Source organism: Neltuma alba, unplaced genomic scaffold (genome assembly GCF_004799145.2).
Source record: "Neltuma alba isolate B1F8T4 unplaced genomic scaffold, ASM479914v2 tig00011962_pilon, whole genome shotgun sequence".
In the NCBI taxonomy this organism is placed as follows: Eukaryota; Viridiplantae; Streptophyta; class Magnoliopsida; order Fabales; family Fabaceae; genus Neltuma; species Neltuma alba.
Window position 1 is genome coordinate 194,508 of NW_021636540.1, and position 22,110 is coordinate 216,617.

The window sequence follows — 22,110 nt, forward strand, 5'->3', positions numbered from 1 at the left end:
TTGTGGGCACTCTAGGCTTAATACTTCTAATAAAAATTCATTTAGAAAAAAGACAAGAAAATAATCGGCGGGTCGAATCATGGAAAATGAAAATACTCACTCCGGCAACTCCCCAACCTCTTTTTTATTCCCCCTTTCTTTTTGTCCATTTCTAAGTATTACGCTGATTAGGTTAAGAGTGGTAATAAAATAACTTGATTATGCTACAAATAAATCAGTAATCATAGCGGCTGAAAAACGTGCCAACTGGGCTATATGTTTGGGCAATGAAATGAAATGAGAACCTGTAATTATAAAAAAAAAAAATTTTTTTCAAGTTCATCTAGTTTTCACTTTCATGCTTGATTTTCTTAAGCTAAGCATATCACTAACCTCCAATGGCAGGGCGTGCGTCAATCATATTCCACATAAACGCAACCCAACAAATACGCACATGGAGAGATTCATATGCACAAATGCACCAACCAAAAACCATTAAAAGTAAAATTTAATACATGAGAAATGAGATAAAATAACTCCCCCCCCCCCCCAAAAAAAAAAAAAGAATCTGACTTACGGAATACGATGAACAGACGCAGCCTAAATTACAAAAGCTATTCCATTTCTTTTTCTCCTCTAACGTGCCTATCTACAAATGACATATCCACACAAACAACTTATTTGAGAACATTTCCAACGTAAAAGTGAATGAGCAAAAAGAGAGCAGGAAGAAAGATGTAGCAAAGGAGCGGTAGGTTAAGAGATAGACTGCACTAAAGGTGAAGAGTTGATCAGATCTGACTTACAAACAACGCGTCCAAGGCTTCTAGAGGAAGTCATGTTGATAATATGGCGAGTCTTCACATAATTCATTCCCGTGGTCGGGCAAGCCACAGTGAGCTCAAGGCTCTTAGCCGACAGAAATAATCACCTATCGCGAGTAGAGCTCGAGCCGATTGCCGGATGGTTAATATCCGCAGCATTTGTTGTAATGTTTGCTGTCGTAGATTATCAGCCTGGTATATGGGAGGAAAAAGAGCATGGATAAATATATCACTATTATTTTTCTAAGGGAAAAATAAGATTATACTCTCTGATATATAAGACCTACAATAAATTGTGTGGTTTATTCCTTGGACTCTATGTGTATTAGAAAATGTATCTAGTTATTAGTATGAGCTACCACCTGCGGTTGAAGTTAGCCTATTCTTTGGCTCAAAGTTCCTGATTTCTTCTCAAGTTGAATTAAATGATAGTTTTTAGCTCTTGAGATATTGGGAAACAAGTAGGAAATGAATTACCTGGCGAAGGAACCTCTCAAGTGTGCCAAGCTTCCCCATGGCCTTGGCCATTTGGCCCACATAATGTGCCACGTTCGTGGACGACCCTGAAGGGTTGGGTGAATTATCAGCAAGGGTCTCGGCCAGTGATTGCTGCAATGCATCCATTCCTTGGGACAGAGCGTCTTCAGCCTGTTGGGAAGACTGCTGCAAGTTGTAGATGCCCATCATTTGTTGCTCAGTTAAGGACTCCAACTGACTTACAAGAAGCTGCACCAAGAGTCAATTCAGTTTGAAGTTAGACAGCATATTACGGAAGGATAGCTACTTCAGAACAACAAAAATAAAACCTATTAACTTCCAATCTCGTCAACAAGTGAGACATCTTTCAGATATTGACCAAGAATAGTTGAGTTAAACTAGTTTCTTCATCCATAAAAGAAATATTCTCACCTTCAGAAGGTCAGAAGAGCGGAAGCCTCCTATCCACATGAAACACCTCTCTGCTGGAGTCTTCCACAATCCAGACAGGATGTGGAAAACATCAGCTTTTGCTGCAGCACATTTCAGTCTGAAAACCTCATCAAAGTGAGTCATGATGTTGTCAACAATTGTACGCAGCTCAATATCTCCAGCATGGGAATTGACTGCAGCCTTTAGCTCATTGATTTGTTTATTATGCTCTTCTAACCATCGTGCATACTCTATATCAAATGCCATGGCACCTGTTACAGCAAACCAATCAAACCAATCATTTACAAATTAGGATCTGATTTACAAGAGCAGATAGTAGTTACTCTAAGTTTAATCCAAGTACGTTAGGCTCCATATCCTCTAACGTGAAAATTTCCGTTTGCTTCATGAACCCATGTCATGGAATACTTTATGGGGCACTCTCTACAGCAGGGCACAGAAAAGAACATATAGCCAAATTTAACTCATTAGCCCTCGGGGCAAACTAAACCTAAATTCAAGCACCCTAGATGGTCAAAAGAACATTCTTTTTAAGTAAGTTCCCATTTTCAATTGGAAGGATCTCTATAGCCTGGTTTAGAGCCTAAGTTATAAATAATAAAATAAAGTATGAACAGCTGGGCTTGTTTAGAAGTTCACATTAGAAAATCAATAATAGCATCAGATCTGCTTGCAGTCAATGTAAACATGTATGGATAAACTGATTGTCATGCAACCTATTCTTAGTGGGATGTCAAGCCAAGTGTTAGCGAGGCTGTATTGGCGATAGTTATAATTTTGCATTTGATATCACTGCACTGAATACCCAAGACATCTCAAAATACTGTTCCACCAAGAGGGGCATCGATGATAAAGTTCTCAAGGTTAAGGCTCACAGTAATACCATTTGCACTCAATGAATGGGATTGGTCTCCTGCACTTGAAATGAAAATGCCCTACAATATAATTTAAAACCTAATTAATGTTCATGTAATAAAATTATCAGATTAAGCCAAGTTTGCCTTAAAACATGCGGCTTCAGGGACGAAAAGTGCCAAATTTGAGCAGAGACGATAAGAAAAATAACCTGTTGGCGGGCTCGCTGAAGCTCCTGCTCAAGTTGGGTCAGTTTCAGCCTGCTACTTTCCAATTGTTGTACATATGCCTGAATATATTGAAAGGAATGAGAGATGAGGAAGAAAAGAATACATGAGCAGAATGGTAAAACATGACAAGTTACTGTGGATACAAACATTTTGACAATGCTCCATCCAGCAGTTGGGTAATTATTTCATTAAATTTGTAACAGAAAAACAATGTTACTAGAAGTCTAGAACGGAGGCAGTCAATACAAAAAAGAGCCTACCTTTTTCTTTAGTCTGCTTTTTCTGGCAGCCTCACGATTTTGAGCCAGCCGTCGCAGTGTCTGCATACATGACTGTTGAATTAGTCCATAGTGATGACAAGCTTATATTTTGTGATCATCATTAAATACGACCTTTTGATCTGATCTATCGTTGGAATCAGATACTGCAATAGATGAGCGGCCCCTTTCAGGCTGCAAAACAACATTGAAACACCTATTTCGTGGAAGCATATTTTTATCAACTTAAATGTGGACATCAGCCAACATATTTGTTCAAGCATGAGATCAAAACTCGAGGCAGCATCACCAAAAGCCATTGAATTGGTGCATGAATTAAACTCCAGATATGATATAATGAAAGTAAAAGAATCACCCTTTGATTTTTAGAGTTTGTGTCATCTGTTGAAGTATCAGTCCTAGGGCTTGCATCTGCAATGTTTGACTCCCCCCAGTACTCGCGAGGGCCACCAGATATAGAAGCCAGATTAGGTTGTGTGTCTCTTTGTAATGGCAGTGTCTGAGATGCCACAATTGCAGCAGAGAGTCTCATATCTGAGGATGCTTGTGATGGTATCTTCCATAGGAAAGGAGAGGGTGAAGAAAGCAGGATTTCCAGTTATCTTTTAAGATTTATTGCTTTAACTACATGATCAGATAGACAAAGTAGAACATACCTTACTTAATGCACCAAGTTGAACATCGCCACCAAGAACCTGGCTATTTGATTTGATTTGACTGAATATTGGATCTAACAGATAATTATAGATGATAAAGTTATTAGAGATTAAATGAGGTACCAACTAGTGGGAACGACTTCTAAGACCATGAATTTCCATGACTATTTGTTGAGGTTTAAACGCCGGTTTTTTGTAGGAAAGTAAATCACATACTATTTGCTCCTGTCTCATCTATCACACTCTTCTTCCAACTTCTAATTGCGTTCGAAGAAGCATACTTGAGGAAACGAGTATCTTTCTTCTAAGACGAGGGAGAATGGAAAGGCTAATGTTGACAGCAAGTTAACTACATGCCAGAACAATTCGAGAGGATAGGATTGATTGGGCTTCAAATGCAACAAAATATTCTGAGGCGCTGAAATGTGGGAGAAGAGTTCTAGAACATGGTGAATTCACGAAGTCAAACTAATAAACACCTTCCACAAGAAAGGAAACAATATTTCACAAAGAGAGTCGAAATCAACTGCTAGGCTTATGCTCATAGTATGATAGCAACGTTGAAAGCAGATGGAAAGAATATGATTCTCCAGTTGATACTTGATTTGGGGAGAGTCAGAGAGATACTATAATACATAGGACAAAACGTGTCTTTCAGGAAAATGAGATTGAGACAATGATCAAATGTGACCGACATACTTCTGCTAAGATTGATAGCATCATCTACACGAAATCCAAGTGATTGCTCAAGGGCTCCAAATTCAGATATTTGAGAATGATGAACGGCAGATCCCTCTATATCCCTGAAAATCAAAATAATCAAAACTTTTCGTCAAAGGTGGTGTTGTGAGATTCAGAAAGCCAAGCCAGCACTAAAATCTATATTATCAAGCTTATGACTCCCGGTATGACAAGACATTTATGAAAAAAATGTTGGCAAAAAAAAGAAAAACATCAATACCAAACTAATGATAATCTGCCAGGCAAAGCCTGAGGACACCAAAATTTGCAAGAATGTATAGTTTCATGAATTTGAACAACTTTGCCACTCTTTTCAGTGAGGATCACTGAAACAGCACCAAACGAAGTTTTTTTTTTTTTTTGAGCAAATATCAAACGAAGTTAAAAGGCGGATTTCTCTATTATATAAAAAATTTACGAGTGAAGTTTCAGTAAAATACATAGTTTGACTGTCTTCCTCCAACAGTATCAGTTCTCTGATAACATGACGAGCCATAGAGTTATAAGTTTGGGTTACAATTTTATAGTATATCCACCAGCTGGCCATATGCGAATAACCAAGACAGAAACAAAAATTTGGATCGAGTGAGGATTTAAGGGGCAAGAAACTGAGAAGGTAAAGTTAAAAAGGCAATACTTCGTTGCCAAAACCTATTGTGAATGACCAAAAGAGAAATAAACATAAAAAGAGAAGAGTGGTCCGAATGATTTACATGGAACTAGAAGGCAAATGTGGAGCGTAGCTTGGCATTTCGTTCACAACGTTGTTAGCTTCCTGAATGTTAACGTTCACGATTCTATTTTCCCATGAATAACCATCCAAAGCACGACCATCTTTTCTCTCACAAACCGCAGTCCGGGAAGGCCCTGACCTGAGCCCGTTTCATATAACATTTTAGAACCCAGCTCAGAAGAAACCTTAAAATCGCAAATTATTTTAAAGTTTTCTGAAGGAGACTGTCCTCTAAGAGCTTCTAAAAGGCAAATTTCCAGAGAAATTGCAACCTATGAAAGCAGGAGACTCTTGCCTTCACTCACATAACCAAGCAAATTAAGTTTTTGGAGAAAAACAACTAGACAGGGTATATAAAGTATGAACTGGTACTTCCACAAGCATCAAATGCAAAACTAACAAAACTCAAATCTTTAATGCGCTAAACATATTTTTTAGGAAGAAAAAAAGGTCCACCTCCTAAAAACAACGTGCACAAGGATAAACCTGAGTAGAAAAAGGCTCCCCAAAATTTTAACAAGAGGAGTTCACTAATAAACTTAGCAGACAAAAAATCACAAAACACCAATTATCCACAGATTAAACAATACCCAGAAGGAGCAACTGAAGGAATACCGCCAGCCCGAACCAATGTGAAGTTGATGATAAATACACAGCCCTTTTGACTTTCTTGATTCAATATAATGGTCCTTTAATATTTAATTAATTCTGCTCGGTATGTTTTATTGTTCTCCAACCCTGAAGTCTCTTTGTCGTTTTTCCATTTGCTGATTGAATTTTTGTTTGCGACCATTTGTGAAAAGGTTTTATGCCCACCACATATGAAAAGAGAAGAATCAAGACATCAAGTCAGTTAAAAAAAAAAAAAAAAGCGGAAAATAAAGGTCATCAAGTTAAACTTTTGATCATTCTGATGTTAATGGCGGGAAAGAGAGTGAGGGGAAGAAGCGTGACGTTTAGGCCATTCCAATTCTTTCACACGTCCCTTTCGTATGAAACTGTCCTCCATTAGAGGTCGGAAAAGGGGAAAAAGAGAACTAATCTTTCCTCCCACTCCCATTTCAGTTAACTTTACCGCTTTTCGTGTTTGTCTTTTCCTGTTGATACTTTGATCAGAACCGCCCTAACTTTAATCTCATGGTTGGACGTTGTACCAGCTAGCTTTTCTTCCTAATATTCACCTCTCACTGGTCCCTGACCTTCACAGTTAGTGCAATGAGGGACAAAATCCAAAGTGCTCCTCGGTGTTGCGGATCCTCGATTTCCATCATAAGAATCAAATTGTACTAGATTTCTTTTCTTCATTCATAATAGGATTAACCAACTCTAAGAATCTGTCTTGATAGTTGGCAGAAAAAAGACTCTGTCTTTGTTTTTTGAATTAGACAATGATTTAAGATTACAAGCAAAATCGAAGCCACAAAGCGTTCATGCATGTCATTAAATTACAAGGTGGATGCGTAATAAATGGTTTCTAATGCCTATCTCAACCAATAATAAGGTTTGAAATTCAAATTTTATCCATGAAGGTAGTATGCACTTGAGGGTAAATCATCTATTAGCTCTCGACTTGTGTCATCTCAAAGTTGGTATAAATCTTGACATTGCATTGAGTCGTTGTATCTTGAACTCCTATTTGAAAGGATTGGTGCCCGAAACGCAAAAAGCCCAAACCAGGCGTGAATAAATAAGTTCTCTGTATGCAGACGGAATGGGTACTGAATCACGAACGCCAGAATCTGCCAAAAGCAAGCCCTTCCATGCACGTAAGCCAGCACCACCCGCTGCCATCAGGGCCAGGTAGCAGGGACAACTTGGAAGTGTTGTTACGTATTTTCCACTCTTCATTAATTTATATATGTACACACGCACATGCATACGTATAAGTGGGGGCCTGGGGTGATCTGCAATGTGCAGCAGCGCAGTATTGCAGGGTAGCTCTTGGGCGGCGCCGCCGTTGCGCCAGGTGGGAGAGGAGCAGGATGTTAAGTGGAGAAGGTGGAATGACAATGATACCCCTCTGTGCCAAAGTCAAGCAGGGAACTTGGACCCCCAGGATAATTGAATTTGAATCAGCTAGAGCAACCCACCTGCACTCATCGATTATTAGCAGTTTCCCATTGTTAATATCCAATTATTCAAGCTCTTACTATTATCTTGTCTGCGAATTAGTCCAAAAAGCCAACTCATTTCTCTTTCTTTCTTTTTTATTTTCGTTTTCTTCCTCACTCATAACCCTTGCAAGCTCCCATCCACCAACTGCAGCGAGTTAATCAAATCCCTTGGTTGGTTAATGATATGTTTCCCATATATGATCTAGAGTTCTCCTTGCATATTTTACCATCTACGCTTCGTGTTACTTCTTCTGGCAATCTATTTGACTCTGGTGCTTATGCGCCCCCTGTACCGCATTGCTAAATGCCAACACAAATTTTCAAGACTAATCGAAATAATCTTGCCCTTTTTTTCACACTCCTTGTGTATTGATATTCCCTCAACAACAATTAAGTAGAAGGGGGGAGAAAATTAAGAAATATGACTATGGTATTTTAGAAAAAAAATCATATTAATTGATTTAACTAACATCATTAATTTACTCAAATTAGTTAATTAGATCTTACCTTAAGAAGAGGGTAGCAGCAAATAAAAGTAATCTTGGCTGACCTGCCATCGAATTGTCACAATTATTCACGTCTTTGTCTATTAAATCTAAAATTGCATGACCTATATGCAGCGCATATTGATTTTATTCCTGACACACGGTCGATGCGAATCAACATTGGCTAAACATGACAAGTTGGGTGGTGATAAAGGGGTATTAGAAAATGCATATCGAAATTAATAAGAGGTCTTGAGAATTGTCATTCTCACATTGTTTTTTATTGAACATTTCAATTTGATGGTGCTAGGTGAAAACAAGTACGTGAATAGTTCGTGAAATCAATTAAAAATCAGTGAAAATGACGAGTGTATTATTCAAGCACCTCAAATTCCTTTGAATCCACCCCCCTCGGGGGAGCAAAATCTGAAGCTAGAAAAAGCATGGGCTACAGAATAATCAAGGACTGGCCACTAATGGGCTTGAAAGACGTTGCTAGCCCAAAATATGAGCTTGGTTCAGGCCATGCCTATCCGATCACCCAACTGGGCCTCGTTGGCCCAAAGATAAACAGAACTGGGCCTTGTCAGTTCAACAAAACTGCAAAATCCCTCGCCGAGAGTAAAATTGGTAAATTACACTTTCACGGGAGATTTTCATCCAACCAACATTTTTACTTTTCCATCGTATGGCCCAAGTCAAACAGAGGAATCGGACTGTTGAATGAATAGTCGTAAGTAATCACTTGCCCCCGAGCTTTATAACATACTCCTCGGGTCCTTAATATAGGATCCAATTCTTCAATTGGTTTTAGTCTTAAATATAATACCCATTTCTCATATTTATCAATTTTCTCTAAATTACCCCTATGGATACTCTCTCAATCATAATCAAGTATAAGAAGGAAATGGGGTATTAAGAAAGATGATTATGGTGTTTTAAGAAAAATGTGTCATTTTTCTTATAATTAACTAACTTACCTAACTTTCTTAATATAATCAAATTAGTTAAATGGGTCTTATATTAAAGACCGGACGAGTAATAGTTTATGCGAAACCTAATCTTTACCCGTAACCGTAAAAGGAAATTTAATTTGCCGTTTGGAGTAAAAAGGCTAGCAAGTTGTAGGTAGCTTTCTAATTACATTTTCTTAGTCCTTGTTTATCGTGCTTACGTGTGTGAGTTTTGTCCACTCTTTATTTAATATTTAATTTAATTCCATCGAACTAGGTGCCCCCGGGCAGAAGTCAACTGGTTAGTTGGCCGCTGTTCTGAGGGTGGATGACCAGCGATAGCACGCGGGCTCATTTATATATATACACACGCACACGCACACACAAATAGCAAGTCCATGATATATGTATATATCAAATCCAAGACAAGACAATCTTTACCAACCAAAGACACGTGAAAATTCAGCCATGTGACTGATTGGCCCGCAATTTATAACATAAAATTGACAATAAAATTATGACTATGAGAGAGAATCGTTGCCATTGGTGCATATAAGATCTGCAGCCTCGCTTGGGCAAAAAAAGAAAACAGTGTGACTTAGCGGATGGATAATCATAACGAGAAGGGGTTCTGTGGGCTTGTTAGCACCTGTTTGGATTGCCGTTAGAAGGAGAAAAAGTGCATTGAAATTGATGAAACTGATATTTGTAGGTAAATTGAAGCAGTTGGTTGTTTGGATAAATCTTTTGTACAACCAACTTTTGCCTCAAAAGTCAGTTGCGGTGGGAAGCTCAAATTTTGAGCTTTTACAGTTGCCAACATGGAGAAAGAAAACAAATGAAGATAAAAAGATAGATAAGTGTATTTAAGTGGGTCTCATTTTGATTCAATAATTTGATTTTTTTAATAGTAATTTAATTATTTTATTTATTATTTTTTTAAATTTATCAACTTATATGTATACGATATACTATCTCGGGTTCTTAATGTAAAACCAAAGGAACTAATTTGAAAGATTATGAAAACTAAATAAATTACTTAATTATATTATATGTTACGTAATCTCTCTAAAATATTTATACATACCACTGTATTACAAATCAATTTATAAGTCAAGCAGATTAGTTCGGAGAAAAATGATATCCTTTTCAGTTATTTTATATCTAAACTTACTTTTTTATTACTTATATAAACAAGTTTCAACCTATCAAACTGACTTTTATAAAAGTCAATCCAAACATAAATTACATTATACTAACTAACTTTTATTCTAATTAACATTTGCAAAAGTCATATGAAATAAAAGTCAGTTTTACCACCACTAATCCAAACACACCCTAAGAAAATAGTACTGTTTCGATCCTGAATATAGGAGTTAATTAAGAAGTTAATGTTGTTCTTATATATAAAACATGTTTTATATGTTTATCAATTTTTTAAAATTAATTCTATTGATATTCCCTCAATAATAATCAAGTGGAAGAGGAAGGGAGGGAATTAAGGAAGATATTTAAAATGTTTTAGAAAAAACATTTCATATTAGCTAATTTAACTAACATTTTTAATCTATTCAAATTATTTAATTAGGTCTTATATTAAGAATCGGAAAAATATTCAAGAGGTAATGATGGCTGCTTGTTTGATTAGCAAGAACTACTTGGAGAAGGCTCCATTGATTATATGCATTGACCGTTAGGGAGTTATTGCCTCCGATCCTAATCATAAGATATCATTTATAACTGATTCTAATTATAAGACCTTATTTATAGTCTATAAATAAGATTTTATAATTAGAATTAGAGATGATATTAATTAAATGGACTTCAAAAGCCCACCTTCCGGAGGACTAGGGGCGGTGATCCAGTCCATCACGGCTCCGCAACCCCATATATCTTCATCCACCGTGTAATCTCACATTGACTTGTTGGGGCTGCCAATGATCATTTTTAAATTCAGTATAAATTAATCCGATGACGGAAAAAATTCAGCCATTAAAACTAATTAATATATAAACTAGAAAATCTAAGCAAAATCGAACTGAGATTAAGTTAAATCACAATCACCTTTGCACTCTATTCAAATGCAAGAGATTCATTCTATTCCACCCATAAAAATCTTAACTTGCGATGAACAAGTCAGGAGTCAATGGCAAGAGACTCGCAATGGTTAAGGAATTGGGGTAGAAAGATTAGCTTCCAGGCTCTTCGTCTCCGCGGTAATTACATCAATGATGGTCGTGTCAGACAAAGCGATCCACAGGCAATGAATGCCTTGGATGTAATTACCCTGAATGAAGATCCGCCCATAAAATGGTAGTAACCATGACGTGCCACACTCTCCTGCAGGTCTGGAGCTAATCATGCATATCCATCTGACCTCGTGACGTGTACACTAGGTTTTCGTTGACGTTTAATCACATCATTTTCTTTCAAATTTCATTCACTTATTAATTAACTTCACTGCGCCGCCTTGCCCGTTTCATCCATTTCATGACCTCATCAGCTATCTCTTAATTCCACCCCCCTTTACCATCAGTATCAGTTCCGTTAAGGAAGATATATATATACACACAACCATAGGGCTTTCTCACATTTGTCCACTCCTTTCGTTTTCATTGCGTGTTAATTCAAATACCATCGGTGCATTGAACTAGAATATCAATATATATGAACAGAATAATAATGGAATGATTTGTTCTCTTTAAACTGGAATATCCCATATTCCGATGATGAGCTCCAGGCTGTAATGTAGACGACTTTAAACTTGCGTAAATAGCCATCCAAGTGTTTGATTTTTTTATTTAGTTTTGTTTGTTCGAGAATCGACCATCACGTATATGCAGAAAAGTAGCAGGGGTTGATGTTGAAAGGTTTGAATCAACCTATAGGAAGAGACCAGAAGAGAAAGGTTTGTAAGAAAGAGACTGTTGTAACATCAGAACGAGGCACCATGCATGATGACAAATTAGGTGGGAACATCAAAAGTAGAAGTAAAAAGGAAATCGGCGCATCATCATTAAATGTCTTCTGGGTTGATGAGTTGAACCATGTTAATTACAGCGAGCCTTTCATTAAATATACCTACACAGAAGAAGCTCCATTTCATGTCCACTTTACGTACTATTATACACCTCGCAACATCCAAAAGAGGGTACTTTTGTATGCGTCCTGTTCAAACATCTCTTTGTTCTCCACGGGGACAGGGAGAAGATGAAATCAAAGCTGGGTCAAGAAATCACCATCACTTGCCTGGGGCAATCAGCAGTAAATTAAATGACGACATTAATTGCATATCTTTGTATGCCTGATTTTATGCAGTTTATGGTCACATAAAATACTCTTTAATTAGTAACCAAGAGATTATAAGTTTAATCCTGCTTGTAATTTCAAATGATTAGTCCCATTAAACTGAGGAAAAATAATAGAGATATAGGGTCCGTTTGGATTAGTAGTAAAAAAAGTAACTTATTGAATAAGAGTTAGGTTGGGTAATGCGATTTGTGTTTGGATTGTCTTTTATAAAAATTAGTTTATAAAGTAAAAAATTTATTTGAATTATAATTGAATAAATAAATTTAGTTTGTAAAATGACCAAAATAGATATGACTTTTATTAAATAATAAAAAATGATTAAAATATGAATTTACAAAATATAATAATTTTAAATTATTATAATAGGAAAAGTTATATTTGATGAATAAAATATATTTAAATTAGAAATTGAACCAAATAATATTACATAATTAATTGGATGATATAGTCTATATAGTTCATGTAAATATGAAATAAAAAATAATATTAAAAGTTAAAAATATTATAAAAACTCTTAAAAATTATTTTCGGAAGAGAATATTAAAAATAAATAACTAAAAAATAATTGGGAAGCAAAAATATATATAGATAAGCATAAGAACAACAACATAAATATAAGGGCAAAAGTGTCTTTTAATTCTAAAAAACTGCTCTTGCATAAGTCATAAGTAAATTTTGGATATTTTTCTAATCGTACTTAAAAAATAGCTTTTAACTCATAAATCATGTTCTTTAAAAACTGTGACAAATAATTTTCAAATTTACAAATTAACTTATTACATTTGCGAGCTATTTTTGTCCTCCCAAAGTGTCTTGCCAAACAGGCTGATAATCATGTTGGGAAGGTGTGGGGGCGCAGACGCATAGTGGTGGAGTACAGGGGAAAGCAAGTAGGCAAGCGGGGAAAGATGCGATGAGGAATCACTATTTTGTCGTGTCTACCTCCTTGATTCCATTTGATGATTATACTACTCTCGCCCTGATTATTTGTACTCATGGGAGTTTCTAGTATTAAATAGTTCGAATCTTTCATTTTCGTTCTTATTAAGAGAACATTAAATACAGTATATCTTCTCTCATTTATTTTCTCTTTCTGCACATTTACTATAATTAATAGGAATAGAATTAAAAATGAAGCATTAAAAAAGGTATAAGTGACAATTAAAAAAGATTAAAATCCCTTCATACAAGCAACAGATAATAAGAACCCAAGTGGTGTTGGAGACTGTGACATGCACCCCAGTGGGAAATTAATGGACACATGATGACCCTTCTTCATTAATCATTCATGAGTCTCTGCCTTCCTGTTTTCTATGAGTTGCATACAAACCCATACTAGATTGGCTGGTGTAGCCCAAAAATTAGTGAACTGGCCAGGTAACCATTCTGGTTGAGTAGGTAGACCAGAGTCAATTTGATTTGAGAGTGACCCAGTGTAAACTGGAGCAACCTGGTTATCCTCGCCTGGTTTGGTGGGTTGACTTGGTTGTTTAAAAAACAAAACCTATTTTGAGCCAAAAACTATTTTTCATTCTTAAGCTATTGATAATTATTAGTTTAGTAATTAATAGATTGTAGGTAGGAATATTTTTTTCATCACATAATTTTGATATTTTGCTAGGATTAACGTATAATGAGAATATGATACTATGATGTCAATTTGTCAAAAAAATTGTCAAGAAGGCTGGAAAAAATTGTAAATATATAATTATTTTATTTGTAATTTAAGGTATTGAATTACTCCCTCCGTTCCTTATTATAAGAGACATTTGATGCTTATGGCATGTTCCCATATATAAGAAACACTTAAAAGTTGTCTCTATTTTTTTGTATTGATTTCCTATTTTACCCCTATTTATTTTGTGTCCAACTCATACTCTCTCTCCCTCCCACTTCTCTTTCTTTTAATAATTTAATTGTTCTCTCTTATACTTTCTCTCCTTATTAATGGGGGCATTGTTGGAAAAAACATTATACTTTTTACACATTAATTGTCCTCAACTAATTTTAACTGTTTTTTTGATTAAGTAATTTGATTATTTGTCTCTTATAATAAGGAACGGAGGGAGTAATATATAGTTTTTAGATAGCATGATGAAAATTTAAATTATTTTTCAAATTTTTTATTTCCCACCAGTTTGATGTCCAATTTGACTCCAGTCTGACCTACTGATTCTTAACCTGCTACCTTAACTGATTCAATGATTGGTTCGATTTTCAATATTTTGGGTTTAATTAAGCATTCATAATTCATATAGAGAGATCTCTCCCATCTATGCATAAGTCTCCCTATATATGCACAAAATCCTTCTAATTAAGATTTTACTTCAGACATATGGAACTTTCATTGCAAACAACAAAATATATGAAATTATAAGGTTTATATTCACCTGGATCAATCAATTTTATTGGCCTTGATTCCATTTTATTGGAACTTTCAATTTATAGTGATAATTTATAAATTAAATAACGTGATTTGTTAAATCAGTTTCCTAATATATTTGTGTATACTCATCTAATCCTATTTATAAGTTACTTCCAATATATTTCATACAAACCAATAAAAATCTTAAACTTTATTGACTATAATTTAAAATTTAATTACTTTTCAACTTTAGTCTTATTTAATATACATTATATTTTATATAAACAAAGTCAACACAATAATAAATAGAGGGTAAAATTATACATCCATGTAAAAAATTTCTCTCAATACCCTATAAATAAGACAAAAAAATATTTTTTACTCTCTGTCTTATAAATAAATAAGATGAGATGAGTATATTGGCTTTACATTGCTGGGAGCTTGGAAGGTCGTGCTGTGTGATGTTTCGGTTCATGGGTACTTAATTCGGTCGCGTTGGTGGATTTTAAGTTAATACAGTTATGTCTCGTTAACAGTCATATATTACTCATTTCGGTTTGTCGCAACAAACAAGACGTAATTTTCATAAAACATCTCTATATAAGATTAGTTTATTATATCATATTAGATAAATTAGTTTTTAAAAAAATGATAAATATTGTAAGTAAAGTTAATTGAAATATTATATTTAGTATCATAGTTCTAATGAAATATAGAAGTTAATTAGGAGTTGAATTTGATCTTAATTCTTAAATACAAAACATCAGTCCATTTTATCTTGTAAATTTATAATAATTTTTTCAAAAAATTTCTATTGATTGTAAAAGATAATTTTATAATACATGATCAAATAAGATATTTTAAAAAAATCAATATATATTTGTTATAAACAGTCAACTTAACTATTTTTTTTAACTTTTCTAAATTAATTATGTAGGTTCTATATTAGGGATCATAGGTATGAGGTAGTATATTATAAAATTTAATAAATCATATACCTACAATCTATAGAGAGTTTTAAGCTTTATTATAAATTATAAATAGATTGACGTGCTTTCAATTCGTACACGGATCTTTTATATAAACAGTACCTAGGGTAACTGATAAAACGTAAAAAACAATTAAACATTATATATTATTTGTAAAGGAAACTAATTTATAAGTCCTTATAATTATTTTCAATTTTGATTTTTAATCGAGTCCTTTAATTTTTTTATTGTTAGGTCTCTTAGTCCTTATCATTAAGTAAAACGAAACACTGTTAAAAATTTCTGTTACCTTCTCTCCTTCCCACCATATCACCTTCTCGGTTTTTTATCTACTCCTCTTTTTGCTTTTGTCCAGTTTGCGATCCTCACAACTCCTAGAAAGCAAACTCCCATCTCACTCTATAAACTACTACCTCCTGTAAATAGGATCTCCTTTATAGATTACAAACAAGATTTTATAAATAGGATTGAAGATGGTACATATTATTAGAAGTTTTTTATTCTTTTCTTTGATTTCAAGACTCAGATCCTCAATTGACCCAAAAAAAATTAAAGTTTAATTTTTTTTAATGTGATTTCTGGGTTTCTTCTTCAGTGAGGATATGAGAAAGCAAAAGGAGAAAATCAAGCTGTTTATCATGTCTCCCTGTTGTGACTTTCAAATTCGTTGACCATACCAAGGGGAAAATCACTGCTTGTTATTGTTATCTTCAACATCTCTTAAAATTCTGTAGCTGTATTTGAAATTAATTTATAATTTTGATCATTCATCTTAATAAACATAACCTTCCCGTGAGGGTCAAAGTAATCAATGAGAAAAATTTTTATAACTGGTAATATTGGGAAAATTATAGGATAAACACTAAAAAAAATGGTTTTGAAACCCACAAGCACCCTAGTTCACCAAATAAAAACTGAGAACCTGGAAAGTCATGACATTCTTCTGTTAGGTTAGCGTGATGTTTACCAATCTCACGTTCAAGGTATTATTCCATCTCAGATTTTTAATTATGTAAAAGCATGTCAAACTTGTTATGGACAAGTGGGAGGGAACAGTGAGGCCAGGAGAGTATAGGGGAAGGAGACGATATAACGGAAGTTTTTAACAAAGTTTGTTCATATTTAACGGCAGGGACCAATGGATTGAAAGTAGAAAATTAAAAGATCTAATAAAAAAAAGTATAAGGAATTAATTCAAAATTGATAAAACCAATAAGGACTTTCAACTTAGTTTTCTTTATGTATAATTCGCAAAAAGTTTTTTCGATTGTGCGTAACATATATGGCAGCTCATGTCTGTTCAACGGTTAAAAAAAGTAGTTGGCAAAAAGAAAAAAAGAGTTGGGAAAAAAAAGGAACGGATATGCGGAGAAAAATTAATTAATTTTCCTTGTACGGAAGAGTCAATCAGGATTTTCATTGATTGTTTTGGTGAACGTAGACTAAAAGAGTGTTTGGATAACTTTAAAAATACTTTTCAAAAATATTTTTTCGTAAATCGAAACAAACTCTCCTATATATTTATTTCATATATCATAAAAATATTTTTAAAATTATAATTTTGTTTCTACTCAAATACTTTATAAATCGGACGCACCGGGGACAGGGAACCAGGGAACCAGGGTCCCAACAAATAATAAAAGAGATGCATGCAGAGAGTTGAGGCTTGAGGGAGTGTGGGAGCTGATGGGGAAAAGCCGAAAGGCTTCAATGCAAGGCGAGGACTAGGAGAAACGTGGAAGAATGTTGGCCGTCCCAAAAGTCAACGTTGGACAACGCATATGGCTGATGAGAGGTTAGTGCAACGCTGCGCATGAGCTCTTAAAAGTCAAGCCGGTCGTCTGGACGGCCCGCGACCTTCCACGTCGCTCCTAGTGCTGAATCCAGATCCCTCTGGACTCGTGAGAACGTCCCTTTGAACTCACGTTTTCAAAATCGCTATTAATTGCTGCCGCCGCATGGCAGATCACAGCCTGTCAAAACCCCACCCCGCAAAAACTTCCCCTTTCTGTGTGCCCGCTGCCCACGGCACCCAACTTCTCCCTCTTTATTTCCCTTCATTTCGTATACAGGAATATCCCCGCTCCTCAGCATAAAATTAATTAATTTTGTTATTCGTTAAAAATATATATTAATTTTTTTTAAATATTCTCTTGATTTATTTATATTGAAATCGTCTTTTCATATAATGTGTAATATGTAAATTATAGTTTAAGAAAACAATAATTAACGATAAATAAATATAAAGAATAAAGTGTACGAAAATTTCATATTTATAATCAAGTTTAATTCTCAACTGACTTTTATATTAACAGCAGAGATGTAGTGCTATAACAAGGCTGTCACATTGCACAGTTTAATCAGCCCTCGATTTATCCACTTGCATGCGCTCAAGTAGCTCTCCTTCACTTGATTTGCTGAATAGTTTCCGCAACATATAACGTGATGCGTCAAATATAGTTTATCTGGTGGTATATACGTAATGTTACTGATAAGCAGGCGTATATACTCAAACAGCGAGTAGAGTCGTTAATTGATTACTAATTTACTTTTTTGACCAGCGATTACTAATTTACTATTACGGTGCCAAGCAATAATCTTAAATGGATATAAAATATTGTGACCTTGTTATTCATGATAATAACTTGTCACCTAACAAGCTGATTTCCTAATAAGAAGCTTGACGCGCCCCACAATATTACGAAGAAAACTTGTTCAATTAAGTTCGTATCTAGTTAATTCGTTGAGTCGCACTGTCGGCGTATTTATTTATTTATTTGTTGCCATATCTGATAACATGATCAATAAATTGCTTTCTAGGACCTGACTGTGTCGGTAGAAAATATTAATCAACCAAACAGGCTCATACCCACGTGATAATTAATTCTATTTATAGAAAATAGACATTTGATACATATCTAAGGATTGGGCTGTTGACAGAGCACGATGGCGTCGTGTGATTCATGTAGCCGACCCCACCTAGTGGGATAAGGCTTGTTGTTTGTTTGTTATAGAAAATAGACATTTGATGTGTCCCGTGTGTAATACAAATATGTACATTAGATATGCAAGGACATGGGATAAAACAAGCTTGCATTTGAAAGTATTGTTTACTATTAGAAGCAGCAGCAGTTGTTACTGTTATTATTTTTTTTGGTAAGTGTTATTGTTATTATTTATTATTGACCTTCTTCGTCCAACAAAAAATAATTCACACGCACACAAGGAGAATTAATTAAGTTTACAATCCTACGCTTAAAAAATGTGCCGAATATCGTTGTGTCTCAAAAGCACCCACGAAGTAATTAATGTGCCCTTTTTTCAGAAAAGAGGGATGCAACATAGTACAAAGACTTCTCGGGAAGTCATCTCTTCTAATACTACTCTCGTCCAAACATGTTTTACTGAGAAGTTCTAATAGAATTTGTCGCATTAATATTGGCGTGATTTGCATCTAGTTAATATATGCCCAATAGGTGTGTTTTGTATTGGGAAAAAAATATTGCCCCATAACCATTGCGTCACTACGTGCGTATACATGTGTCAATGTATGCTCGAAACATGCGATCCTTTTGTTGTGATTGGGATTTCAATTTTCAAACAGTCACGAAGGAGTCAATTAATTTTAAAGGAAGTTTGCAGTTTAGCGGCCTTTGATATTTCTTTCTATTTGTAATATTCTAGTTCTAATCTTTAATACAAGATGCAATGCCGTTGGCCCAAAAAAAAGGAGAGAGATAAAATCGACTATATTAGGAAAACTAATGAAGCTAAATTAATTAATTATAGCTTATATTACATAATTTTTTTAAAACACATATGTGTATTATTGGATTATATATATCAGTTTACAAGTCATGAAATTTAGGTTGAAAAAAAAATATAAGTATTTTAAGGTAATTTATTAATCTTACTTAATCTTTCTAAATTTATTAACCGAATCTCAAATAATTACTGGTAAAATAAAAGCAGTGATCAGGGATATTGACGAGCTAACCAATTTTGGTAATCTAAAGAAAGTCAAAGCAGGAACTGTTGTTGTGTGGAGCAGCTCCGGGAATTTGGAAGAGGCACCCACATAAATCTTATCTGGACAACTGGTAATTAATTATTGAAAAGGGGACGTCGCAACAGATGCGTTTTGATTGCATCCATGTGTGGGCGAGTGGATCGGCTTCGTTTGATTCATTTCAAGAAAGTCAAGGCACGTGCAGTGGGAAAAAAAAACTACTCCTCATCAGCTAATACGTATCATATGTATGTGTCTGTTTTTACGAAACCACTACGTTAATTTCATTTAGAAGAATTCAGATGAGCTGATTGCCTTTTCCGCGCGACCTCACCAAAGTCACCGCCACGTTGTTTTGGTAGCTTTGAAACCATACACGCATTTCAGATATTTGAGTGCCTTCTCCTCCCAAAACAAAACCCAACAAAGAAAACGTCCATTTCATATATTTAAGCGTCAACCGTCGAGGATGATTTTTTCATTCCTTCCCAACTCAAACTAGTTCAATTCCTTGGCCACAAAAAAAAAAAAAACTAGTTCAATTCCCACGACAAAACCCTAACCGGGGGGGGGGGGAGGAAAGCCTGCTTTATTTTAAAGGCCGAATTATTTTTTAAATCTGAATTTGTTAACAATACTCAATACTCTACGATCAGCAACAAAATTTCATTAATATTTGTTCATGACTAGTTTTTTTCAAAGTAGTCCTTATAAGTTGTATATGTTCAAGGTTTCATCAAATAATACTCTTTCGGTCCTTAATATAAGACCCATTTAACTAATTTGATTAGATTAAGCAAGTTAGGTAAGTTAGTTAATTATAAGAAAAGTGACACATTTTTCCTAAAACACCATAATCATCTTTCTTAATACCCCATCTCCCTCTTTTACTTGATTATGGTTAAGGGAGTATCCATAGGGGTAATTTAGAGAAAATTGATAAATATGAGAAATGGCTCTTATATTTAGGATCAAAACCAACTCAAGAATTAGATCCTATATTAAGGACCGAAGGAGTAATTCTAGTTAATACAAATTATTAGTGAGAATATTTAAAAAAAAACATATATTTATCATAAACAACTAATTTAACTAATTTTTTTAATTTTTTTAAATTAATTAATTAAATCTTATATTAATGATTGAAGATAATATATGACAAGGGAGGACAAGGATGATAGCGCTGAGAAGCATGGGACCACTCCGGCCGGAGCCAACTTGAGGACCCATGACATCATCATGAGTCCAGCCCTCTGCGTCAGCAATCCACGTGGCAGCATTATTGATGCGCTCATGGCATCAGAAACCCGTTATTCTCCCTTATCCCCATTCGCAGAGACGGAGCGTGAGACACACTCGCCAGCTTTCGTACAATAAATTATCCCATTTCCATATAAATTGCTGTGCGCCTCTTCATCCCTTTGGCCTTCGGCGCTCCCCTCACCTTACCTTCCATTCCATCGATCCTCGTTTTCGCCAATAACAAAGTTTCGCTTGGATCTTCGAAATCAAAGCTTTCCCAGAAACTCGCCTGATAAAAAGATCAAAGCCCTTTTAGCCCTTTCATGTGAAGTTGGAATCTTGAAGAGAAATGGACAGCAGCGTGCTACAGAGGACACCGACTAAAAGAAGCGACAAATTCAAGAAGAAGCCCATCAAGGTAGTGTACATATCCAACCCCATGAAGGTGAAGGTCCTCCCCTCGGAGTTCATGGCCTTAGTGCAAGAGCTTACAGGTCAGGACGCCGAATTGCCGGCGGATCTTTCCAGATTCCAGAACCCCGACATCGACGGTGGGCATCAGTCGTCGGATTCTGATCATTCGTTGGTCACAAAAAGTACTGGCAGTCATGAAAGTGATCACACGCTAGTGATGCCTCAAGTGGACCCTATTTTTAATAATTTCGAAGGCCAACTTGGAAGCTCAATGGGGGAGGGATTCGATCCATTTGATCATCATGTTTTCGCCCCTGATCAGATGATGGACGACATTTCAGCTTTCTTACCCCGTGGTGTGTTCTACGAATCTGATCTAGTTGACGAGGAGCCGAGCGGAAATATTGACGCAGTGTAATTACTAAAACTGCCCAGTAAGCTCGATTATTCCCTCCGGAGAGGTCCTATATTTCCTGGAAACTTGTTAATTTTCCGATTATACTATATGTACTGTCTTTGTCTATATATAATATAAATACTTTATGTATGTCAGAGAACATGCTTATTGATTAACTGTAGCTTTGACAATAACTTTGTTCAATTTGATTTGATGTTGGATTTGGGTGTGAAAGAAGAGAAATCCCTAACACTACACCTAGGAATGAGTAGTTTCTTGAAGAAGATTGGCGGCAACATCGATGGAAGGAAACCTAGCTAATCTTTGTTTCAAAAAGTTCTTCTGATCATTATTGATTATTAGTTGAATTGAAGATGGCGGTGCAGTCAGTTTTGAAATTGCTTGATTGATAAAGAGTAAAGTAAAATTAGTGGTTCAGATTGATGGCGTTCCCTGTGCGTATATGCATATATATGATGATTACGCTTGCTTACTATTGAGGATCACAGGCACTTAGGGAAGTGTGAAAACGAAGAATGGGATAGAGCTTAAGGTTTTAGTCATGGTAGAATTGAAGAGTCTTTGAGGTGATTGAAGAATGCTT

General features: G+C 35.2%; 2 protein-coding genes across 2 annotated transcripts; one reads left to right on the top strand and one right to left on the bottom strand.

Annotated features, from left to right (window-relative positions):
• Window positions 1-772: 772 nt before the first annotated feature.
• LOC114719995 (transcription factor TGA2.3-like) lies at window positions 773-5,905 on the bottom strand. Its single transcript, XM_028905578.1, has 12 exons — window positions 5,842-5,905; window positions 5,207-5,521; window positions 4,452-4,555; window positions 3,753-3,826; window positions 3,452-3,652; window positions 3,211-3,270; window positions 3,079-3,138; window positions 2,800-2,877; window positions 2,617-2,668; window positions 1,713-1,984; window positions 1,281-1,529; window positions 773-995 (listed from the first exon to the last, which is right to left on the bottom strand). Exons 2-12 carry the CDS (start codon window positions 5,242-5,244, stop codon window positions 849-851), a joined length of 1,335 nt encoding a protein of 444 aa, XP_028761411.1. The 5' UTR covers window positions 5,245-5,521; window positions 5,842-5,905; the 3' UTR covers window positions 773-848.
• Window positions 5,906-20,869: 14,964 nt separating this feature from the next.
• On the top strand, window positions 20,870-21,740 carry LOC114720046 (sigma factor binding protein 2, chloroplastic). Its single transcript, XM_028905643.1, has one exon. It carries the CDS (start codon window positions 21,045-21,047, stop codon window positions 21,525-21,527), a length of 483 nt encoding a protein of 160 aa, XP_028761476.1. The 5' UTR covers window positions 20,870-21,044; the 3' UTR covers window positions 21,528-21,740.
• The last annotated feature ends 370 nt before the right edge of the window (window positions 21,741-22,110 follow it).

Excerpts from the sequence above, each read along its gene's own strand:
- LOC114719995 (XM_028905578.1), bottom strand. The coding sequence starts at position 5,244 with ATGCCAAGCTACGCTCCACATTTGCCTTCTAGTTCCAT. Across the intron at positions 3,827-4,451 it reads TGCTATCAATCTTAGCAGAA|ATCCAATATTCAGTCAAATC; the intron begins GTATGTCGGTCA and ends ATTATCTGTTAG. Across the intron at positions 1,985-2,616 it reads CCATTCATTGAGTGCAAATG|GTGCCATGGCATTTGATATA; the intron begins GTATTACTGTGA and ends TTGCTGTAACAG.
- LOC114720046 (XM_028905643.1), top strand. The coding sequence starts at position 21,045 with ATGGACAGCAGCGTGCTACAGAGGACACCGACTAAAAGAAGCGACAAA.